General features: G+C 51.8%; 1 protein-coding gene across 2 annotated transcripts in view; it reads right to left on the bottom strand.

Moving 5' to 3' along the window:
- Positions 1-21,102, bottom strand: part of ctnnal1 (catenin (cadherin-associated protein), alpha-like 1) — a 459,393-nt gene that overhangs the window by 121,795 nt on the left and 316,496 nt on the right. For both annotated transcript variants that reach the window (XM_038797869.1, XM_038797868.1), the window contains one exon: positions 11,827-11,916. In XM_038797869.1, coding sequence (XP_038653797.1) covers positions 11,827-11,916 — 90 coding nt within the window. The remainder of the gene's footprint in view (positions 1-11,826; positions 11,917-21,102) is intronic.

Raw genomic sequence — 21,102 nt, 5'->3', positions numbered from 1 at the left:
GCAGGTAGGAGGTTCACCCTCATCACCGACCGAAGATCGGTTGCCTTTATTACGTAGAATTTACAGTGCAGGAGGCCATTCAGCCCATCTAATCTGCACCGGTTCTTGGAAAGAGCACCCTACCCAAGGTCAACACCTCCACCCTACCCCCATAACCCAGTAACCCCACCCAACACTAAGGGCAATTTTGGACACTAAGGCAATTTAGCATGGCCAATCCACCTAATCTGCACATCCTTGGACTGTGGGAGGAAACCGGAGCACCCGGAGGAAACCCACGCACACACGGGGAGGATGTGCAGACTCCGCACAGAAAGTGACCCAAGCCAGAATCGAACCTGGGACCCTGGAGCTGTGAAGCGATTGTGCTATCCACAATGCTACCGTGCTGCCCCCACTGACAACTCACAAAGGGACAAAATTAAAAACGATAAGATCCTACAGTGGAGGATCGAACTCTCCACCTACAAGTACGATATCATGTACCGACCGGGGAAGCTCAACGAGCCCCCAGATGCCCTGTCCCGCGGCACATGCGCCAGCACGCAAGACAACCCCCTCAAAGCTATCCACAATGACCTCTGCCACCCGGGGCTCACCCGGCTCACCCACTACATCAAAGCCTGAAACCTGCCTTTCTCCACCGAGGAGGTAAAAGCCATCACTCGGGATTGCCCGATCTGCGCGGAGTGCAAACCGCACTTCTATAGACCAGACAGGGCCCATCTGGTCAAGGCCTCCCGGCCCTTTGAACGCCTAAGTATCAATTTAAAAAGGGCCACTCCCCTCGTCCAATAGGAATGTGTACTTCCTGAACGTAATAGACGAGTTCTCCCGCTTCCCCTTTGCTATCCCGTGCCCCGATATAACCATCCACACAGTCATTAGGGCCCTGCATAGTATCTTTACCCTGTTTGGTTCCCCCAGCTATGTACACAGCGACAGGGGTTTGTCCTTTATTTTATTTATTTTTTTTAAAAATAATTTTTATTGGAATTTTTTGAAAAATATATATCAACAGAACAATAATAACAATAACAATAATAAACACCCCCCGGCACCCGTAACAACGCACATAACAAAGCCCCCACCCCCCCAAACCCAATAAACAACAAAATAAATTAACAATAGGCAAATTAACTTAAACACTATCCCGCTAAACCCCCCCACCCCCTTTCCCCCCCACCCCACCCCCTTTCCCCCCCCACCCCACCCCTTTACCCCCCTCCCACCCCACCCCACCCCCTTTCCCCTCTCCCACCCACCCCCTTTCCCCTCTCCCACCCACCCCCTTTCCCCCCTTCCCACACCACCCCACCCCCTTTCCCCCCCTCCCACCCCACCCCACCCCCTTTCCCCCCCTCCCACCCCACCCCCTTCCCCCCCTTTCCCCCTCCCACCCCACCCCTTTTCCCCCCCTCCCACCCCACCCCCTTCCCCCCTCCCACCCCACCCACTTTCCCCCCCTCCCACCCCCCCCCCTTCCCCCCCTCCCACCCCCCCCCCTTTCCCCCCTCCCACCCCACCCCCTTTCCCCCCTCCCACCCCACCCCACCCCCTTTCCCCCCCTCCCACCCCCACCCCACCCCCTTTCCCCCCCTCCCACCCCACCCCCTTTCCCCCCCCTCCCACCCCACCCCCTTTCCCCCCCTCCCCGGGTTGCTGCTGCTGCTGACCTAGTTCCTTATCGTTGAGCCAGAAAGTCGAGGAAAGGCTGCCACCTCCTAAAGAACCCTTGTACCGACCCCCTCAGGGCGAATTTGGCCCTCTCCAGCTGAATGAATCCCGCCATGTCATTAATCCAGGTCTCCACGCTCGGAGGTCTCACATCCTTCCACTGCAGCAAGATCCTCCGCTGGGCTACTGGGGACGCAAAGGCCAAACCATCGGCCTCTTTCGCCTCCTGCACTCCCGGCTCCACCCCAACCCCAAAAATCGCGAGTCCCCAGCCTGGCTTGACCCTGGATCCTACCACCCTCGACACCGTCCTCGCCACCCCCTTCCAGAACTCCTCCAGTGCCAGGCATGCCCAGAACATATGGGCATGGTTCACTGGACTCCCCGAACACCTGACACACCTGTCTTCGCCCCCAAAGAACCTACTCATCCTAGACCTGGACATGTGGGCCCGGTGCAGCACCTTGAACTGGATGAGACTAAGCCTCGCACATGAAGAGGAGGAGTTCACCCTCTCCAGGGCGTCCGCCCATGTCCCCATCTCAATCTGCTCCCCCAGCTCCACCTCCCACTAGCCTTCAGCTCCTCTACCGACGACTCACCCACCTCCTGCATCACCTGGTAGATGTCAGACACCTTCCCATCCCCGTCCCACATCCCCGAAAGCACCCTATCCCTTACCCCCCGCGGGGCAGCAAAGGGAACCCCTCCACCTGTCGCCTAGCAAACGCCTTGACCTGAAGGTACCTGAACATATTCCCCGGGGGGAGCTCAAACCTCTCCTCCAGCTCACCCAGGCTTGCAAACCTCCCGTCAATGAACAGGTCTCCCAACTTCCTAATGCCCGCCCTGTGCCACCCCAGGAACCCGCCATCCATGTTCCCTGGGACAAACCGGTGGTTCCCCCGCAGCAGGGCCTCCACCGAGCCCCCCACTTCCCCCCTGTGTCGCTTCCACTGCCCCCAGATTTTGAGGGTAGCCGCCACCACCGGGCTCGTAGTGTACCTCGTTGGAGGGAGCGGCAGCGGCGCCGTTACCAGTGCCTTCAGGCTCGTACCTCGACAGGACGCCATCTCCATCCGTTTCCATGCTGCCCCCTCCCCATCCATTACCCACTTACGTACCATCGAGACGTTAGCCGCCCAATAGTACGCAGAGAGGTTGGGCAGCGCCAGCCCCCCTCTATCCCTGCCCCGCTCCAAAAAGACCCTCCTTACCCTCGGAGTCCCGTGCGCCGAAACAAATCCCAGAATGCTGCTGTTCACCCTCCTAAAAAAGGCCCTCGGAACAAAAATGGGGAGGCACTGGAACAAAAACAAAAACCTCGGGAGCACCGTCATTTTAACGGACTGTACTCTACCCGCCAACGACAACATGTCCCACCTTTCAAATTCCTCCTCCATCTGCTCCACCAACCTAGTAAAATTGAGCTTGTGCAGAGTCCCCCAGCCCCTAGCCACCTGTACCCCCAGGTATCTAAAACTCCTCACTGTCCTCTTTAGCGGGAGCCTACCAATCCCCTCCTCCTGATCTCCCGGGTGTACAACAAACAGCTCACTCTTGCCCAGGTTCAATTTATATCCCGAGAAACTCTAGAACTCAGCAAGAATCTCCATCACCTCCGGCATTCCCCCCACTGGGTCCGCTACATACAGCAGCAAGTCGTCCGCATACAGCGACACTCGGTTCTCCTCCCCACCTCGCACCAAACCCCTCCACCTCCTCGACTCCCTGAGAGCTATGGCAAGAGGCTCAATTGCCAACGCAAAGAGCAAGGGGGACAGGGGGCACCCCTGCCTCGTCCCACGGTGGAGCCTGAAGTACTCGGACCTCCTCCCATTTGTCGCTACACTCGCCATCGGGGCCTCATACAGCAACCTCACCCATTTAATAAACCCCACCCCAAACCCGAACCTCTCCAACACCTCCCACAAGTACCCCCACTCAACCCTGTTAAAGGCCTTCTCTGCATCCAATGCCACCACAATCTCTGCCTCTCCTTCTGCTGCCGGCATCATTATCACATTTAGCAGCCTTCGCACGTTGGTGTTCAGCTGCCTCCCCTTCACAAAACCCGTCTGATCTTCATGTACCACTCCCGGCACCCAGTCCTCTATTCTAGTGGCCAAGATCTACGCCAGCAACCTGGCGTCCACATTCAGCAGTGAAATTGGCCTGTATGATCCACACTGCAAGGGGTCCTTATCACGCTTCAGGATCAGGGAAATCAGCGCCCGAGACATCGTCGGGGGCAAAACAACCCCCTCCCATGCCTCGTTAAAGGTCCTAACCAACAGGGGGCCCAACGGGTCCGCGTATTTCTTATAAAATTTAACCGGGAACCCATCCGGTCCCGGCGCCTTCCCCGGCCGCATGTGGCCAATCCCTCTGACCAGCTCCTCCAACTCGATCGGCGCCCCCAGTCCCTCCACCTGCTCCTCCTGCACCCTTGGAAATTGCAGCCTGTCCAAAAAGCTCTCCATTCCCCCTCCCACCACCGGCGGCTCCGACCGGTACAGTTCCCCATAAAAGTCCCTGAAGACCTCATTGACCTCTGCCCCCTGCCGCACCACATTCCCATCTCTATCCTTCACTCCACCAATCTCCCTAGCCGCGTCCCACTTACGAAGCTGATGCGCAGCATCCTGCTCGCCTTCTCTCCATACTCGTAGACCGCTCCCTGCGCCTTCCTCCACTGTGTCTCTGCCTTTCTGGTGGTCAATAAATTAAACTTGGCCTGCAATCTACGCCGCTCCCCCAGCAATCCCTCCTCCGGGGCCTCCGCGTACCTCCTATCTACACTCAACAGCTCCCCCACCAGTCTCTCCCTCTCCCTCCTCTCCCCCCTCTCCCTATGGGCTCGGATGGAGATCGGCTTCCCCCTAATCACTGCCTTCAGAGCCTCCCACACCATCCCCACCTGGACCTCCCCAGTATCATTGACCTCGAGGTACCTCTCGATACATCCCCGGACCCTCCTACACACCTCCTCATCAGCCAACAACCCCACGTCCAGACGCCGAAGCGGGCGCTGATCCCGCACCTCCCCCATCTCCAGATCCACCCAATGCGGAGCATCGTCCAAAATCACAAGAGCCGAATACTCGGCCTCCTCCACCCTCGGGACCAGTCCCCTACTCAGAACAAAGAAATCAATGCGGGAATAAACCCTATGCACATGGGAGTAAAAAGAGTACTCCCGAGCCCTCGGCCTCCCGAACCTCCAGGGATCCACTCCTCCCATCTGGTCCTTAAACCCCCTCAACACCTTGGCCGCCGCCGGCCTCCTGCCTGTCCTTGAACTAGAACGATCCAGTAGGGGATCCAGCACCGTACTGAAGTTCCCCCCCCATGATCAAGCCCCCCACCTCCAGGCCAGGAATGCGGCCCAACATACGCCTCATGAAACCAGCATCATCCCAATTTGCGGCGTACACATTTACCAACACCACCCTCTCCCCCTGCAGATTAACGCTCACCATCACATATCTGCCGCCACTATCAGCCACCACATCAGACGCCTCAAACGCCACCCTCTTCCCCACCAGGATCGCCACCCCCCGGTTCATCGAGTCGAGCCCTGAATGGAAAACCTGCCCCACCCACCCGTTCCTCAGACGGACCTGGTCCGCCACCTTCAGGTGGGTCTCCTGGAGCATGGCCACGTCCGCCTTCAGCCCCTTCAGATGCGAAAACACCCTGGCCCGCTTAACCGGCCCATTCAACCCCCTCACGTTCCACGTAATCAGCCGGATCAGGGGGAACCCCGCCCCCCTCCCCCGTCGACTAGCCATAGCCCATCGACTGCTCGCCCCTGGCCAGCACCCATTCGGCCCATTTCCCACGGTGATAGAACCTCACCCCGACCCCCCCCAACCCGCACCAACTCCTCCCTGGCCAATCCAGCAGCAACCCGGTATCCACCCCCCCTCCCCAGGCTAGGACCCCTCCTAGCCGCGACGCTCCCTCCATCGTACTCCCGTGAGCCAGCTGACTTCTGCTGGCCCCGGCAGCTCCCGCCCTAACTCCGACCCCTCCCGATATGAGGTCACCCCTCCTCCCCTGCATCAGCTCCTTGGCACCGCTTCAGCGCGGGAAAACGGATCCGATAGTCACGCCCCTTGCCACCAGCTCCACCCCCCTCGTCCCGCAGCGCGGGAAACCAGAGAAAAGCCTTTCACACTGCCCCACCCCCACCCAGCTCCCAAACAGCAGTCCCAACCCATCCACCAACTCCGTACAAACAAAAACACAGATCAACCACAAACCCCAATACCCCCCTTAAAACACAAAACCATAACCAACATCATCCGAAAGCGAGAGAAAATACAGAAACAGACAGAATAACCAGCAACAGCATAAACAGTGATACAGAAATAAAAAAAACTTCTACAGCCCCCAATCTCTAGTTCGAGTCCAAGTTTTCAGCCTGCACAAAGGCCCACGCCTCCTCCTGGGACTCAAAATAGTAATGCCGGTCCTTGTAGGTGACCCACAGGCGCGCAGGCGGCAGCATGCCGAACTTCACCTGCTTTCCAGGGGCAGATGGAAGGATCCTGCCCCCACCAGCGAGTTCAGCATCACGGCCACATAGGCCGGCAGGTCCGACCCCTCCAGCCCCTCCGCGAGGCCCAGGATCCGCAAGTTCTTCCTCCGTGACCGAAACTCCATCTCCTTGAACCGATCTTGCCACTTTTTATGAAGTGCCTCATGTATCTCCACCTTCCCCACGAGGGCTGAAACCTCATCCTCGCGCTCAGAGGCCTGCTGCTGCAACTCAAGTATCGCTGCACCCTGGGTTGTCTGGGTCTCCAGCAGCTTACTAGTCGTCACCTTCATGGATACCAACAACTCCCCTTTCAGCTCCGTAAAATAGCGCAGAGGGGCCGTCTGCTGTTCCTCCGCCCACTGCCTCCACTCCTCAGGGGCTCCACCGGCCGCCATTTTGTCCACCTTCCCCTGCTTTTCCAGGGAAGCTGCTGCCGTTTTTCTTCTCGCCCCACTCCGAGTCCGCACCATAAATCCCGGGGGGTTTTGCTCCAGACCCCTTTATCCACCGGGAATCGTCGAATCAGCGCCGTTTGGGGCCCGTAAAAGAGCCCACAAGTCCTATTAAAGCGGGAGCTGCCGAACGTGCGGCTTAGCTCCGCATAGCCGCAATTGGAAGTCGGGGTTCGTCCTTTATGAGTGATGAGCTGCGTCAGTACCTGCTTGAAAAGGGCATCGCCTCGAGCAGGACTACCAGCTATAACCCCAGGGGGAACGTGCAGGTGGAGAGGGAGAATGCGACGGTCTGGAAGACCGTCCTACTGACCCTCCGGTCCAGGAAGCTCCCGACCTCCCATTGGCAGGAGGTCCTCCCCGACACGCTCCACGCTATTAGGTCCCTCCTATGTACGGCCACCAACCAGACCCCACACGAGCGACTATTTGTTTTTTCCAGGGGCACTACCACGGGGGTTTCGCTCCCAGCATGGTTGAGGACACCGGGCCCGGTTCTCCTCCGGAAGCACATCCGGACCCACAAAACTGACCCATTCATTGAGAGAGAGTGCTCCTACTCCATTCGAACCCCCAATACGCGTTGATCGAATACCCTGACGGCCGTCAGGACACTCCGGGACCTGGCGCCTGCAGAATCCTACTCCAACATTACTTCCGCCGAGGTACACCTCACACTACATCCCTCCCAACCCCCCGCGCCCGGCGTCCCCACGCCTGCAGGTTCACTGCCCGTGCTCCGCGCCCCCGGGTTTCCAGCGCTCCCCGTCACCAGTCGAACCAGTCGGATACGAAGCTCTGACAGAATCACCCACGGAGTCCGCCATCGTACCCTCGCCGACCGCCACCGCCCAGCCACCAGAAGAGGCTGCAACCCCGGTGCTTCGTCGATCCCAGAGGACGACTCGGCCGCCGGATCGACTCAATTTGTAATTTGTAATCTGTAATTTGTTATTTGTAGACACATCACCCCCGCTGGACTTGATTTTTTTTACAGGGGGTGAATGTGGTGAATCACATTCCGCATAATTCACACTGTTGTTATATGATGTGCTGTATTCATGTTAGCTCGCTATACGAGCAGTTGCGTGGCTCTGCCCATAGGGGTAGATGAGGAGTTTCTACTGGGCTCCACCCTTGGCTCCGCCCATGGCTCCTCCCACTAACCAGAAGTATAAAGCTTTGCAGTCGTGAGCCTGCCTGCCAGTTCATCACGTCACAGGCAGGCTCTGTTGTAAGACTACTAAAATCACTGTTCACTTCCAACCACGTGTCTTGAGAATTGATGGTCACCTCAGTCTGTTCACCAAAAAATATTATCATTGATCATCAAAAGGTCCCTTCAACATTACTGCCAATGACGGACATGTGCTGTGCTCTTGATGAAATTAGGAAATGTCTGGAGATCATTTTTTTTTATTATTCGGTCTTGGGATGTAAACATTACTGCAATTTGTTGTCCATCCCCAATTATTTTTTAGAAATTGATATTATGCTGCTCAATGGGCTCTGAGGTTTGTGTGATGTAGGTACACCTACACTGTGTTTAGGAAAGGAGTTCCAATCAATGGTGAAAGAGTGGTGATATAATTCTGGCTATCAAGAATCATACTGGTATTAGTGGTTCTTAAAGCAATTATCCAGGCATTTGTAAAGTCTGTGGAGTTCAAGTAAACTAAAAAGCTATTACGATTACTCTCCAATAAGGTTGCAAATGTCATAATGTTCAAGGAAAACCCCATGTTGTTTGCAGCAACTTTTCAAAGACTTTCAACCCCCTACTCCCCCCCCCCCCCCCCCCCCCGCTCTATTCCCTAGCTGCCCATAAACTAAGTTCTCTGTCCCGTTGTAACATTGCCATGCCTCCTATTTTCCTCCCCCCTGCTTTTGCCCTCGCCCCCCCCCCTTACTGCTGATGTTCTATTTTTCTTGAAGTAATCTATGAACGGCTGACATCTCTGGACGAACCCTTAAATTGATCCTCTCAAAGCAAATTTAATTTTCTCCCGACTGAGAAACCCAGCCATATCGCTGACCCACACTCCTGACTTCGGGGGCTCCGAGTCCCTCCATCCCAGCAAAATCTGTCTCCGGGCTACCAGGGAGAAGGTCAGAACATCGGCCTCCCTCACCCTTTGGCCCCCGGATCTCCTGATACACCAAATATTGCCAATTCTGGACTCTGAGTTATCCTTCCTTCCAGGACCTCTGACATAACATCCACAAGTCCCTGCCAGAATCCCCTCAATTGCAGACACGCCCAAAACATATGTACATGGTTCGCCGGGCAACCCCCACACAGCCCACATCTGTCCTCCACCTCCTCAAAGAACCTGCTCATCCGGGCTACCGTCATGTGGGCCACCTTGAACTGGATCAAGCCACCTTGAACTGGATCAAGCGAAGTCTGGCACAAGACGAAGATGAATTGACTCTTCAGTGCTTTTCCCCACAGCTCGAATTATATCTCTCCACCCAGCTCCTCTTCCCACTTCCTTTTCACCACCCTAATGGGGGCTCCTTCCCACTCCATCAGCTCCTTGAATATCCCCGACACCCTCCTCTCTCCAACCTCTGTTTTTGACATCATCTTACCTCGTAACCCCCTCAGGAGGAGGCGAGGAAAGCCAGGAACCTGCCTCCGGACAAAATCCTTTACCTGGAGGTACCGAAACCCGTTCCTGCCCGGCAACTCAAACTCCTCCTCTAATGCTTCCAAGGTTGGGAAACCCTCCTGAATGAATAGGTCCCCAAATCTCTCAATCCCTGCCTGCCGCCATCCCTTATAGCCCCCATCCAGAAACCCGCGATTGTTACAAATCGGTGACCACACTGACGACCCCTCCAATTCCATTTGCTGCCTCCAATGCTCCCACACTCTAAGGGCTGCCATCACCACAGGGCTCATAGAGTACCAAGCCGGCGACAACGACAGGGGCGCTGTCAGTAAAGCCTTCAAACTCGTACCCTTACAGGACGCTGCTTCCACTCACTCCCACGCTGACCCCTCCCCCACTACTCACTTCCTGACCATTCAAATGGAGTTCCAAGTGCTCTACAACCTCATGGAATTAAAACAATTTAAGGGAGAAAATCACACCATAATCCCCCCCCCCCCCCCCCAGCATTGAGGCGCCTGCCCTCACTTCCAGGATCAGGACAACCTACACCAAAACCTCCACCCCACCCCCATAGGATTGGGGCACAGCCCCTCCTTCCCAGGCACCCCACCCCATACAAGGTGAACCCCCCCAATGGGGCTCCCCAGAGTGCCCACCAGGGTGTCAGGGGTCAATCCATGTCCCACATCACCTGGGGGATATAAATCACTGAACGCCCTCAATGCTGCCATCAGAACTGGTTTTTGCTTTTGAAAAACAGCAGTGATTCACGCTGGCTTGACACTACTCCAGGTGGGTGGGAGGATAAGGTGTGTGCAGACATTACGGTGTCAAGGCCAGTAAGTATACGTTAATGTATTAAAAGTTATGGAAATCAGGGAGGCATGGTGGCGCAGTGGCCACCGATTGGGTGGGGGGGGGGGGGGGGGGGCATGGAAGATCTCAAATCCCGCTTTTGAATGAGATTTAGCAGCTGTTATAGGATTTGTGCCTGCGGCTAATGGAGCAGCTAGTTAACGGCCAAAGTATTACTGTTCTCAGAACGGTAATGTGTTAACTTTCATTTGTAAGTAATGATATTTCAGTAGCAATAACTGAGAGGTGGGTACTTACATTGGGTCCATCATTTACTTTCAGATAATGACCAACCTTTTTTGATTGCCACCATTCCTGCTTTTATCTCGTACTGTATTCAAGTAGATTTTCAGCAAGGTAAGGTTGAAAGATGGAGAGCAAACAAAATTTGGAAGTCTTTTTTGTGGGTTTTCAGTATGATTGCCAACAGGACTATAAGGAAAGGGTTAGTGGACCTGTTACAAGTTCAGAGCACTGCAGTTATGTGTAAACCGGATGGGTGCGACAATTTCAGGATGCTGCTGAATTGAACAGAACAATTTGAATTGAATATAACTGTAAATCACGGCAAACTGGTTGAAATCAATGGAGGCTGACCAAACCAGACAGGTAATAACAGCAGAACAGGAAGAAATCCATATATGAGCCAATGGAAGACAGCTCGGGAACAGGTGTCTTATAGGTTTAAGTTGCAAGGGGCAAGGTTTACAGGAGATGTACAAGGCAAGCTTTTACACAGAGGGTAGTGGGTCCCTGGAACTCGCTGCCGGAGGAGGTGGTGGAAGCAGGGACAATAGTGAGGTTTAAGGGACATCTTGACAAATACATGAATAGGATGGGAATAGAGGGATATGGACCCAGGAAGTGTAGAAGATTTTAGTTTAGGCAGGCAGCATGGTCGGCGCAGGCTTAGAGGGCCAAAGGGCCTGTTCCTATGCTGTACGTTAATTTGTTCTTTGAGGCCCAACTAATCAATCCGCATCCTGGAGAGGCTTGTGCATGGGATTTGGCAGCAACTGTACTCTTATGTAATCCCCTGAAAATGTCCTTCACAGAAGCACACAAACAGGGACACAGACTATGCCTACTGATGGGGAACATTCTAAGAAAGAAAACAGTAGAAATGTATTGATGGGAAGAATCCTGATGAACCCAAGCAGGAAGATTTCAGGTAAAGATCACTCCGAAGGAACCTATTGTCATCTCAGATTGGCCACCCGAGATGGGTGGCTGTATGATTTAATTGAAATAGTTTTGTTTAAAATTCTGAATAAAGGATTTCGAGAGAGATTGTGTCAATCGCAATTATTGGCCTCTGAATCTCAGGATGAGGTAAAATCACTTGCAGACAACAAATTGTGCAATATTGTTGATACATTTTTGCAACGAGGAAAGGTGCCAAGTGAAATGGCACCAGAGACTGAGTCACAATTATAGTTACAGGACTGGAAGCTTCCTGCCAAAATGATTTGGATACTGCATTTCATCAGTCTCTTCCATTTTATAACCACAGATTAACAGTGACTTCAGCTATATTTGAAATCACCAAAATAATCGACTGTTAATATTGTTCTGCTATAGACTATGTAACTGCTTAAAAAATAATCAAAAGTATAAAGTAGAAATGAACACAAAGCTGGAGATGGGCTGATTTTATGCTGTGGATAATTACCTTTGATGCTGTGAGAAGCATCATAGTGCATTTCTCTAGTATTGCCCTGGCAGCCGCCATCCTCGCCTTCTTCTTTTCATCTTTCAGATCCTATAAAAGTAGAACAAAGCAAATTTTACACATCATTACCTCAATTAATTGGTTAGGTGCAGCCCTGTGATATCATCGTGCATTCTGAAAGACATTGTAATTATCTGTTCGGGTCCAATGCTGTGAATCCTCACTCAATAGAACCTTTCTAAGCTCAAATAAAATAGCTAAAGTACTTTGATTTACAAAATTGTCAAAAAGTAGAAATGATTCCCTCTATTTTTTTGAAAATTACCCATTTGTGGATGCAACAACCAAGGCAGCATTATTTCCCATCCTGAGATACAACAGGGTAGCTTCCTAGGCCATTTCAGAGGACAATTAAGAGTCAATCATACTGTTGTGGAACAAGAGTCACATACAGGTCAAACTGGGCAAGGACACTGGGTCTCCTTCTCTAAAAGGGCATTCGTGATCATCAAGTTGGTGATTTCACAGGAATCCAAAAAACTCATCATCAATTTTTGTAAACCAGCTTTCTCCCCCCAGTTTTTTGTGTCATAAACTGAAAGTGCTCGGGGAGGATTTGAATTCTTGTTTCTGTATTAATAGCACAGATATCTAGCATATTAGCCCAGCTACAGAACCAATAAATTACCACACCTTTATTGCACTGTTCAAAATACATTTCTCTCTTATACATTTCTCTCTTGTACTTCACTCAGTGAAATGTAGCCTTTCATCAGTATTAATGGGCAATAAATAACACAAAAACAGTTTGATTGGTACTTCTGTATATTGATTTTAGATCATTTTCCGCTTAATCGTACTCAAGGTTAAAACGTTTGCCAATGGATCCATTAATAAAGCAAGTTTTTTGTAATTGTGAAAGAATACAAGTAGGTTTATTACAGTGCGTGTGAAGAAATTCCAAGTTTCAGAGCAGATGGAAATATTTATCAAGATTTGAAATAAGAAGCAAACCAAGACTGCCATTATTAGGAGTGTACTGTATTATGTGTTTGCTTCACCTTTACCAGTTTTCCTCAAATTTATTTTTCTCCCTTGTTGCAGTTTGCACAGCCAACCCAGATACCATTTGGTGTCTATGTTAATCATATGTGAACATTGGAATTGAGCTATCTAAACAGCTTAATCACATCAACGTGTATGTGCACATACATGCACACAGACTCCCAGCAACCCCTTCTAACACGCAGCACTGAAACCAGTGGCTTTCCTACTTCTGACATCTGATAAGGTAAATCTGCAGCGAGCAAGGATCAAACCTGGGAAACTACTGCGAAAAGCTCAGGTACACGTTGGGTTAACTCACTTTATTGTTTCAAGTACCTTTTTTTCTGGTGATAGATTTAACAAAACTACAGACCGTGCTGACAAGTGGCTACTTAATTACTGAAGAATCATCCTGGTCTAAATTCAAATGCAGCTAATAAAAATTAATTATCTCATCAAATAACACATTCTACTTTAAGTATGTTGCTTGGAAAGCTTCCAGTTGCAGCTATGGAGGACTAAGTTGCACATTTGGTGGCTCCCGCTCGGATCGGACTTTTGGGCCTTTTCCCCCGATTTTCTACCGGACTTGAATTGTAAAACTGAAGACAGAGGCAATTGTGTACTGAATTCCCACATCGGTGCATGGAGAGAAGGACTAGAAGTGCTCGTAAAGGCAGAAACAGAAAGACAGAGGAGGCTTGGGCTGAAGCTGCAGCAGGAGACGGCATGGCGGAGGACTGGACCTCTGGTTTGTCGACCCAGCGGTCAACTGAGCAGCTGATGCAAGTTATTCAGGAAGGCTTTGCTAAGCAGAAATGGGACTGTTTGGACCCAATAAAAGAGTCAATTGAGCGGCTGGAGCTTAGATTGGACGGCCAAGATCGGGCGATCCAGAAGGTAGAGAAGGTGCTGGCAGAGCAGGAGGAACATCAAACTGCGGTGGAGTTGGAGGTGGGAATGCTGAGAGACCAGCAGAAGAAGCTCCTGGAGAAGGTGGAGGACTTAGAGAATAGGTCCCGCTGATAGAATTTGAGAATTGTTGGGCTCCCGGAGGGGTCCGAAGGAGCGGCTGCTGGGGCATGCATCGCAGATATGTATAGGAAGCTGCTGGGGGATGGGGCATTCTCACGATCCCTGGAGGTGGACAGGGCTCACAGAGCACTCGCAAGGAAGCCGCGAAGGGAAACCCCCCCCCCCCGGGGGGAATGGTGGTGCGATTCCACAGGTACTTGGATAAGGAACGCATTCTACAGTGGGCCAAGCAGACACGGAGCTGTAAGTGGGACAATGGTATCCTGCGGGTTTACCAAGACCCGAGTGGCGGTGGCCAAGAGAAGAGCAGGCTTCAACCAGATTAGGTCTATCCTTTTGAAGAAAAAGGTAAAGTTCAGACTTCTGTAGACGGCCCGTCTCTGGGTCACGTACAAGGAACAGCACATTTATTTTCAAGCCGCCTGAGGACGAGCTGGACTTGAAAAAAGTGAAATGAAATGAAAATCTCTTATTGTCACAAGTAGGCTTCAAATGAAGTTAGTGTGAAAAGCCCCTAGTCGCCACATTCCGGCACCTGTTCGGGGAGGCTGGTACGGGAATTGAACCGTGCTGCTGGCCTGCCTTGGTCTGCTTTCAAAGCCAGTGATTTAGCCCTGTGCTAAACCAGTCCCGAAGGGAAAGGACTGGTGGTGGGCTGAGAACTTGTGAACTTTGCTGCAACGTCTATGGTTTTTTTTTTTGTTTTTCTGTTCTTGAAAAAAAAAAGTTTCTCGTTTTTTTGTTTTGTAGAAGCTGTTTGTAACGCCTTCTGTATTGATTTGGGACCAGTGGCAGAGCTGAGTGATTTAAGGTTTTCATTCGCACTGTTGGGGGTGGAGGTGTGCTAGTTTAGATCTTGGTGTTTTTCTGTCGGGAATTGTGTAGGGATTGTTTGATGTTGGAGTATGTTTGTATAAGGGGGGGGGCGTTGGGAGGGAACAATAGGTGAGAGACTATCTGGCGCCAGTGATGGGGGCCACCAGGTTGGCTGGGCGGGCTAGCTCACAGAGGCGTATTGGGGGGTATGCATATGTTTGGTTTATTAAAGGAGTTTGGTTACAGAGTGTTTTAACTAGGGGGGAGAAATGTTCTGCTGATGAGGGAGGGACTTGGGAGGCAGAGGCTGCCTGGGGGCGGGCCGGTGGAGGCATGCAGCACGGGCAGGAGGCGGGCCCAAAGAAGGGATGGCTGATCGACGAGGGGGGGGGGGGGGGCAATGAGCCCTCGAACTATGCTGATCACCTGGAATGTTCGAGGGTTAAATGGGCCGTTCAAGAGGGCACATGTGTTCGCGCATCTTAGGGGACTGAAGGTGGATGTGGTAATGTTGCAGGAGACGCGCCTTAGAAGCTGACCACATTAGATTGAGGAAAGGCTGGGTCAGTCAGGTCTTTCACTCGGGACTAGATTCAAAGACTAGAGGGGTCGCGAACCTGATCAATAAGCGGGTGGTGTTTGAGGCGGGTAGAATAGTTTTGGATGTGGGAGGTCGGTACATTCTGGTCAGTGGGCAACTGGAGAGGGAGCAGGTGGTATTAGTAAATGTGTATGTGCCAAATTGGGATGATGTGGAGTTATAAAGAGGATGCTGGGAAAGATACCGGACCTGGACTCGCACAGGTTGGTCATGGGAGGGGACTTCACCCCAATTATTGACCCTGGCTTGGACCGGTCAAGCTCGAAAACGGGCAGGCTGCCAGAAATGGCTAAAAGGGTCCATGGAGCAGATGGGGGGGGGGGGATCCATGGAGATTTGGGCAGCCGACGTGAAGGAGTTCTCCTTCTACTCCCACGTGCATAAAGTATACTCCCAGATCGATTTCTTTATTTTGAGCAGGGCCTTACTGGCAGGGGTGGTGGACACTGGGTACTCGGAGATCACAATCTCAGACCATGCTCCGCACTGGGTTGACCTGCAGGTCAGTAAAGACAGTAACCAGCGCCTGCACTGGAGGTTAGATGTGGGGCTTTCGGCTGACGAAGGGGTGTGCGAGCGGCTGAGGAAATGTATTCAGAACTACCTGCAGGTCAACGACACGGGGGAAATTTCAGCAGCGATGGTCTGGGAAGCACTGAAGGCGGTGGTCAGAGGGGAGCTGATCTCGATACGGGCCCATAGGGAGAAGGTGGACAGGGCAGAGACGGACCAACTGGTTAAGGAGATACCACAGATCGATAGGAGGTATGCGGAGACCCCAGAGGCAGGGCTTTTAAGGGAACGGCGGAGGCTACATGCGGAGTTCGGCTTGTTAACCACAGGGAGGGCGGTGAAGCAGCTGAGAAAGGCGAGGGGGGCAATCTACGAGTATGGAGAGGCAAGCAGAATGCTTGCACAGAAGCTTAGAAAGAGGAAGGCAGCTAGGGAGATAGGGAAAGTAAATGACAGAGATGGGAACCTGGTTGGAGACTCAGCATGGCTGAGTAAGGCGTTTAGGAATTTCTACAGTAGGCGGTACAGGTTGGAACCCCCTATGGGGCCGGAGGGGGTGAGGCACTTCTTGGGAGGGGCTGAATTTCCCAAAGGTGGATGGGGAGCTGGTAAAAGGGCTGGGGGCCTCGATCGGGTTGGAAGAGATAGTGGAAGGTCTGATAAAGCAGTCGGGTAAAGTCCCGGGGCCGGACGGGTACCCAGTGGAGTTTTATAAATATCTGGGATATTGGGGCTGGTGTTGATGAGGATGTTCAATGAGGCAAGGGTAAGAGGGGTGCTGCCCCCGACGATATCACAGGCCACGATTTTGCTGATTCTGAAGCAGGACAAGATACCACAGCTGTGGAGGTTCAACAGGACGATATCCCTGTTGAATGTGGACGCCAAACTGCTGGTCAGAATTTTGTCCTCCAGGATTGAGGATTGTGTTCCGGACATTATTAGGGAGGACCGGACGGAGTTTGTTAAGGGTAGGCAGTTGGTGGCCAATGTAAGAAGGTTGTTAAATGTGATCATGATGCCCCCGGAAGGTAGGGAGGTGGAGGTAGCAATCGCAATGGATGCAGAAAAGGCTTTTAATTGGGTAGAATGGGATTACCTGTGCGAGGTACTGGGACGGTTTGGATTTGGGCGGGGCTTTATTCACTGGGTCAGGTTGCTGTATCAGGCTGATGTGGCAAACGTACAGACGAATTGGACAACATCAGACTATTTTAGACTGCACCGGGGGACGAGACAGGGATGCCCCCTCTCCCCACTGTTGTTCGCGCTAGCTATAGAGCCATTGGCAATTGCTCGGAGAGCCTCAAGGGGCGGAGCACAGAGTCTCGCTCTATGCAGACACCCTGCCCCTGTATGTATCAGACCCAGCAGAGGGGATGGAAGAAATCATGAGGATTCCAGGGGAATTTGGCCGGTTATCGGGGTATAAGCTAAATAGGGGGAAAAGTGAGATGTTTGCGGTCCAAACGAGGGGACAGGAGAGGTGATTGGGGGAGCTGCCGTTTAGATTAGTCGGGGGAAGCTTCAGGTATCTAGGCATTCAAGTGGCGCGGGAATGGGACCCCCTGCATAAATTAAATCTGGTCTGGCTAGTAGACCAAATGAAGGACGATTTTAGGAGATGGGATGCGCTCCCGTTGTCATTAGCTGGGAGGGTGCAGAAGGTAAAGATGATGGTCTTCCCGAGATTCCTGTTCGTGTTTCAATGTCTTTAATGTCATCAAACATCTTTATTCCGCGGTACTTTTTTAAATGGGTCAACAAAGTGATCTCTGGCTTTGTTTGGGCGGGCAAGACCCCATGGGATAAGGAAGGTAATCCTTGAGTGGAGTCGGGGAGAGGGCGGGCTGGCGCTGCCAAATTTTAGTAACTATTACTGGGCGGCGAATATAGCCATGATCAGGAAGTGGGTGGTGGGGGAGGGGTCGGCATGGGAGTGTATGGAGGTGGCTTCATGCAAGGGTACCAGTCTGGGGGCATTGGTAACTGCGCCTCGACCGTTCCCGCCAGCACGGTACTCCACCAGCCCCGTGATGGTGGCGGCCCTGAGTGTCTGGGGGCAATGGAGGAGGCATGTGGGAGCAGAGGGAGCATCGGTCTGGTCCCCAATCTGTAATAATCACCGGTTTGCCCCGGGAAGTTTGGATGGGAAGTTCCGGACATGGCGGAGAACAGGGATTGACAGGATGGGGGATATGTTTATAGAGGGGAGCTTTCCGAGTATGAGGACGTTGGAGGAGAAGTTTGGGTTGGTGAGGGGAAACAAATTCAGGTATCCGCATGTGCGGGACTTCCTACGTATACAGGTGTCAACCTTCCCGCTCCTACCGGTAAGGGGGATTCAGGACAGGGTAGTTTCCAGAGGGAGCGTCTCGGATATTTACAAGGAACTTATGGGGTCAGAGGAGACGCAGACCGAGTAGCTGTAGCGCAAGTGGGAGGAGGAGCTGGAAGGAGAGATAGAGGATGGTCTATGGGTGGATGCGTTGAGTAGAGTCAACACATGCGCAACATGTGCCAGGCTCACCTTGATACAATTTAAGGTCATTCACCGGGCTCACATGACAGTGGCCCGGATGAGCAGATTCTTTGGGTAGAAGACAGCTGTGCAAAATGTGCGGGAGGACCAGCGAACCATGTCCACATGTTCTGGACATGTCCGAAGCTTAGGGGATTTTGGCAGAGGTTTGCAGATGTCATGTCCACAGTGTTAAAAACAAGGGTGGCGCTGAGTCCAGAGCTGGTGATTTTCAGGGTGTCAGAAGACCTGGGAATCCAGGAGGAGAAAGAGGCAGACGTTCTGGCCTTTGCTTCCCTGGTAGCCCGGAGACGGATACTATTAGCTTAGAGGGACTCAAAGCCCCCGAAGTCGGAGACCTGGCTATCGGATATGGCTAGCTTTCTCTGTTTGGAGAAAATCAAGTTCGCCTTGAGTGGGTCACTGTTAGGGTTCGCCCAGAGGTGGCAACCGTTCGTCGAATTCTTCGCGTAAAATTGATCGTCAGCAGAAGGCGGGGGGGGGGGGGGGGGGGGGGGGTTAGTTTAGCTTAGAGTAAGGGGTTAATAAAGGTGGGACCTGTCAGGAAGGGAGACGGCTTATATACTATGTTTATAGTTTCATGTACAATGTTTATTTTGTTGTTGTTATAATACCAAAAATACCTCAATAAAATATTTATTAAAAAGTATGTTGCTTGTACACTTCCTATTAATCCAGTGGAGTATGAGAGGGAGGGGGCAGTTCAAATTCATGCCAGGATGTAGCAAAATCCTGAAGTGTGATAGAATCAAGTGCTTTTTCAGTGTCAGACTCGATGCAGTCTCACTGGAGCTGAGCAACCAAATTGCAGTGAAACTAATGGTGGTAATAAAAACTGTATGGAAAATCCATGTCCAACTTGTCACATGAAGTACGAAGCAGATTGGCCATGGAAATCAAAAGATTAGATATGCATTATGAGCCACATTTAATATTAAATTTACAATTTAAGCTAACATGGTAGTCGAAGGTGGAGAGAGAGAAAAAAAACAAAGTGCATGGAACACTGGGAGAGGCAGCACTAAAGAAAGGATACCAAATTCAGAGGTGGGGTTCAAGTAGGGGAGTAAGTGATAAAGTCTAAATTAGCATGTATGTGAATGCATGGAGAGTGGTAAATTGAATCAGTGAGGTACAGCTGCAGATTGTCATATGAAAAAACAATGTTGTGGAAAGAACAGAGACCTGGTTCAAAGGAGGGTAGGACTGGATGTTAAATATTCCTAGATACAAGGTGTTCAGGAAAGATCGGATAAGAAGAATAGGTGGAAGAGGCGTGCGGTATTAGTTCAGGAGAACATTGCAGTACAGGGGCAAGAGGGCTCAAGTACAGAATTTGTTTGTTCAGATCCAATGAACAAAAAATGTGCAAATACATTGCTTGGAGGAGTCTTGAGGCCACCAACTAGTGGGAAGGATGTAGAGGAACAAACTTACAAGGAAATCACAGAGACTTTCAACAATTATAGAGTAGTTATAATGGGGAACTTTCATTATTCAAATATAGACTTGGATAAGGGAAAAGGGAAGCAGGAATTCCGAGTGGGTGTTCAGTATAATTTTCTATCGCTGTCTGTTTCCAGTTCAATGAGAAAGGAGGCACTCGTTTTAAGGAATGAGGAGGATTGAATGCATCAAGTGTCATTAGAAAATTTAAAGGGGACTTCCGGTGGCGGCCATGGAGACTTCCGGTGGCGGCCATGGAGACTTCCGGTGGCGGCCATGGAGTGAATGGTTGCACACAGGGCAGCTCTGGCCCGAAGATGTTGGTTTGAGCTCTTTTTACCTAAAAGTGGGGTAACTTTGATAGAAAAGTGCAGCTGAAGGTGTGGAGAAGATTCCTCCCCCCCCCTTCCCATCCTGAGTGACATGCCTGTTGGTTACCAGACCCGGCAGAAAAAGGTTAAAGACCTGGCCAAGGAATTGGAGGAGACTTGTGGCGCAGTAACAATTGTGACGATGGAAGAGAGGGAAGGGTGATCGCAAGTTGGAAAACCCCAGATGAAGCAGTTGATGGCATTTATTAGAGAAGAGTTCTGCCAGCAGCAAAAGAAGATGCACGAGGATCGGTCGAAGGCCACTGAATGAGCTGGAGCCCTTGAAAGGCTTGATGGAGAGAGTCGATAAGAGCCTGGAGATACAGGGGCACAGATCTGGGAGATGGAGAAGGTGGTGTCAAACCATGGTGATCGGGTGGCGGCATTGGAGGCCTCCAATGCTCTTGGGGGACCTTTGCAAGTCGTTAAGGGCAAAGGGGAAACAGCAGGAGAACAGGCCCCAAAGGCAGAACCTGTGTATCGCCGGCCTGCCTGACAGTGTGGAAGGTTCAAGTACCACAAGATACTTCTCAAGGATGAGGGCAGGGCTGGTGGCTGAGGGGTTGCTGGTCACAGCCCAGAGGTGGATAGGGTGCACAGGTGCTTAAGGCAGAAGCCAGGAGACGGGGAGCTGTGGCAGGCGGTGATTGTGAGGCTCCACAAGTTTGTGGAGAAGGAGAAGATACTGCCTTCGGCCAGTGAGAAGCAAAACTGCGAAAAGGAGGGAAACAGGGTCCAAATCTTTCAAGATAGCGGAGCAGAGCTGGTGAAGAGGTGTGCCAGATTTAACAAGGCCAAAGCGGTTCTATGCCAAAAGGCAGATTCAGTTCGGAGTACTATATCCGTCGAAACTGTGGGTGACTTTTGATGGTTGGGAATACTATTTCGAAACCCTAGAGGAGGTC

Source organism: Scyliorhinus canicula, chromosome 5 (assembly GCF_902713615.1).
Source record: "Scyliorhinus canicula chromosome 5, sScyCan1.1, whole genome shotgun sequence".
Lineage (NCBI taxonomy): Eukaryota > Metazoa > Chordata > Chondrichthyes > Carcharhiniformes > Scyliorhinidae > Scyliorhinus > Scyliorhinus canicula.
The sequence above is the reverse complement of the archived record's forward strand: the minus strand, read 5'-3'. Positions and strand labels throughout refer to the sequence as shown.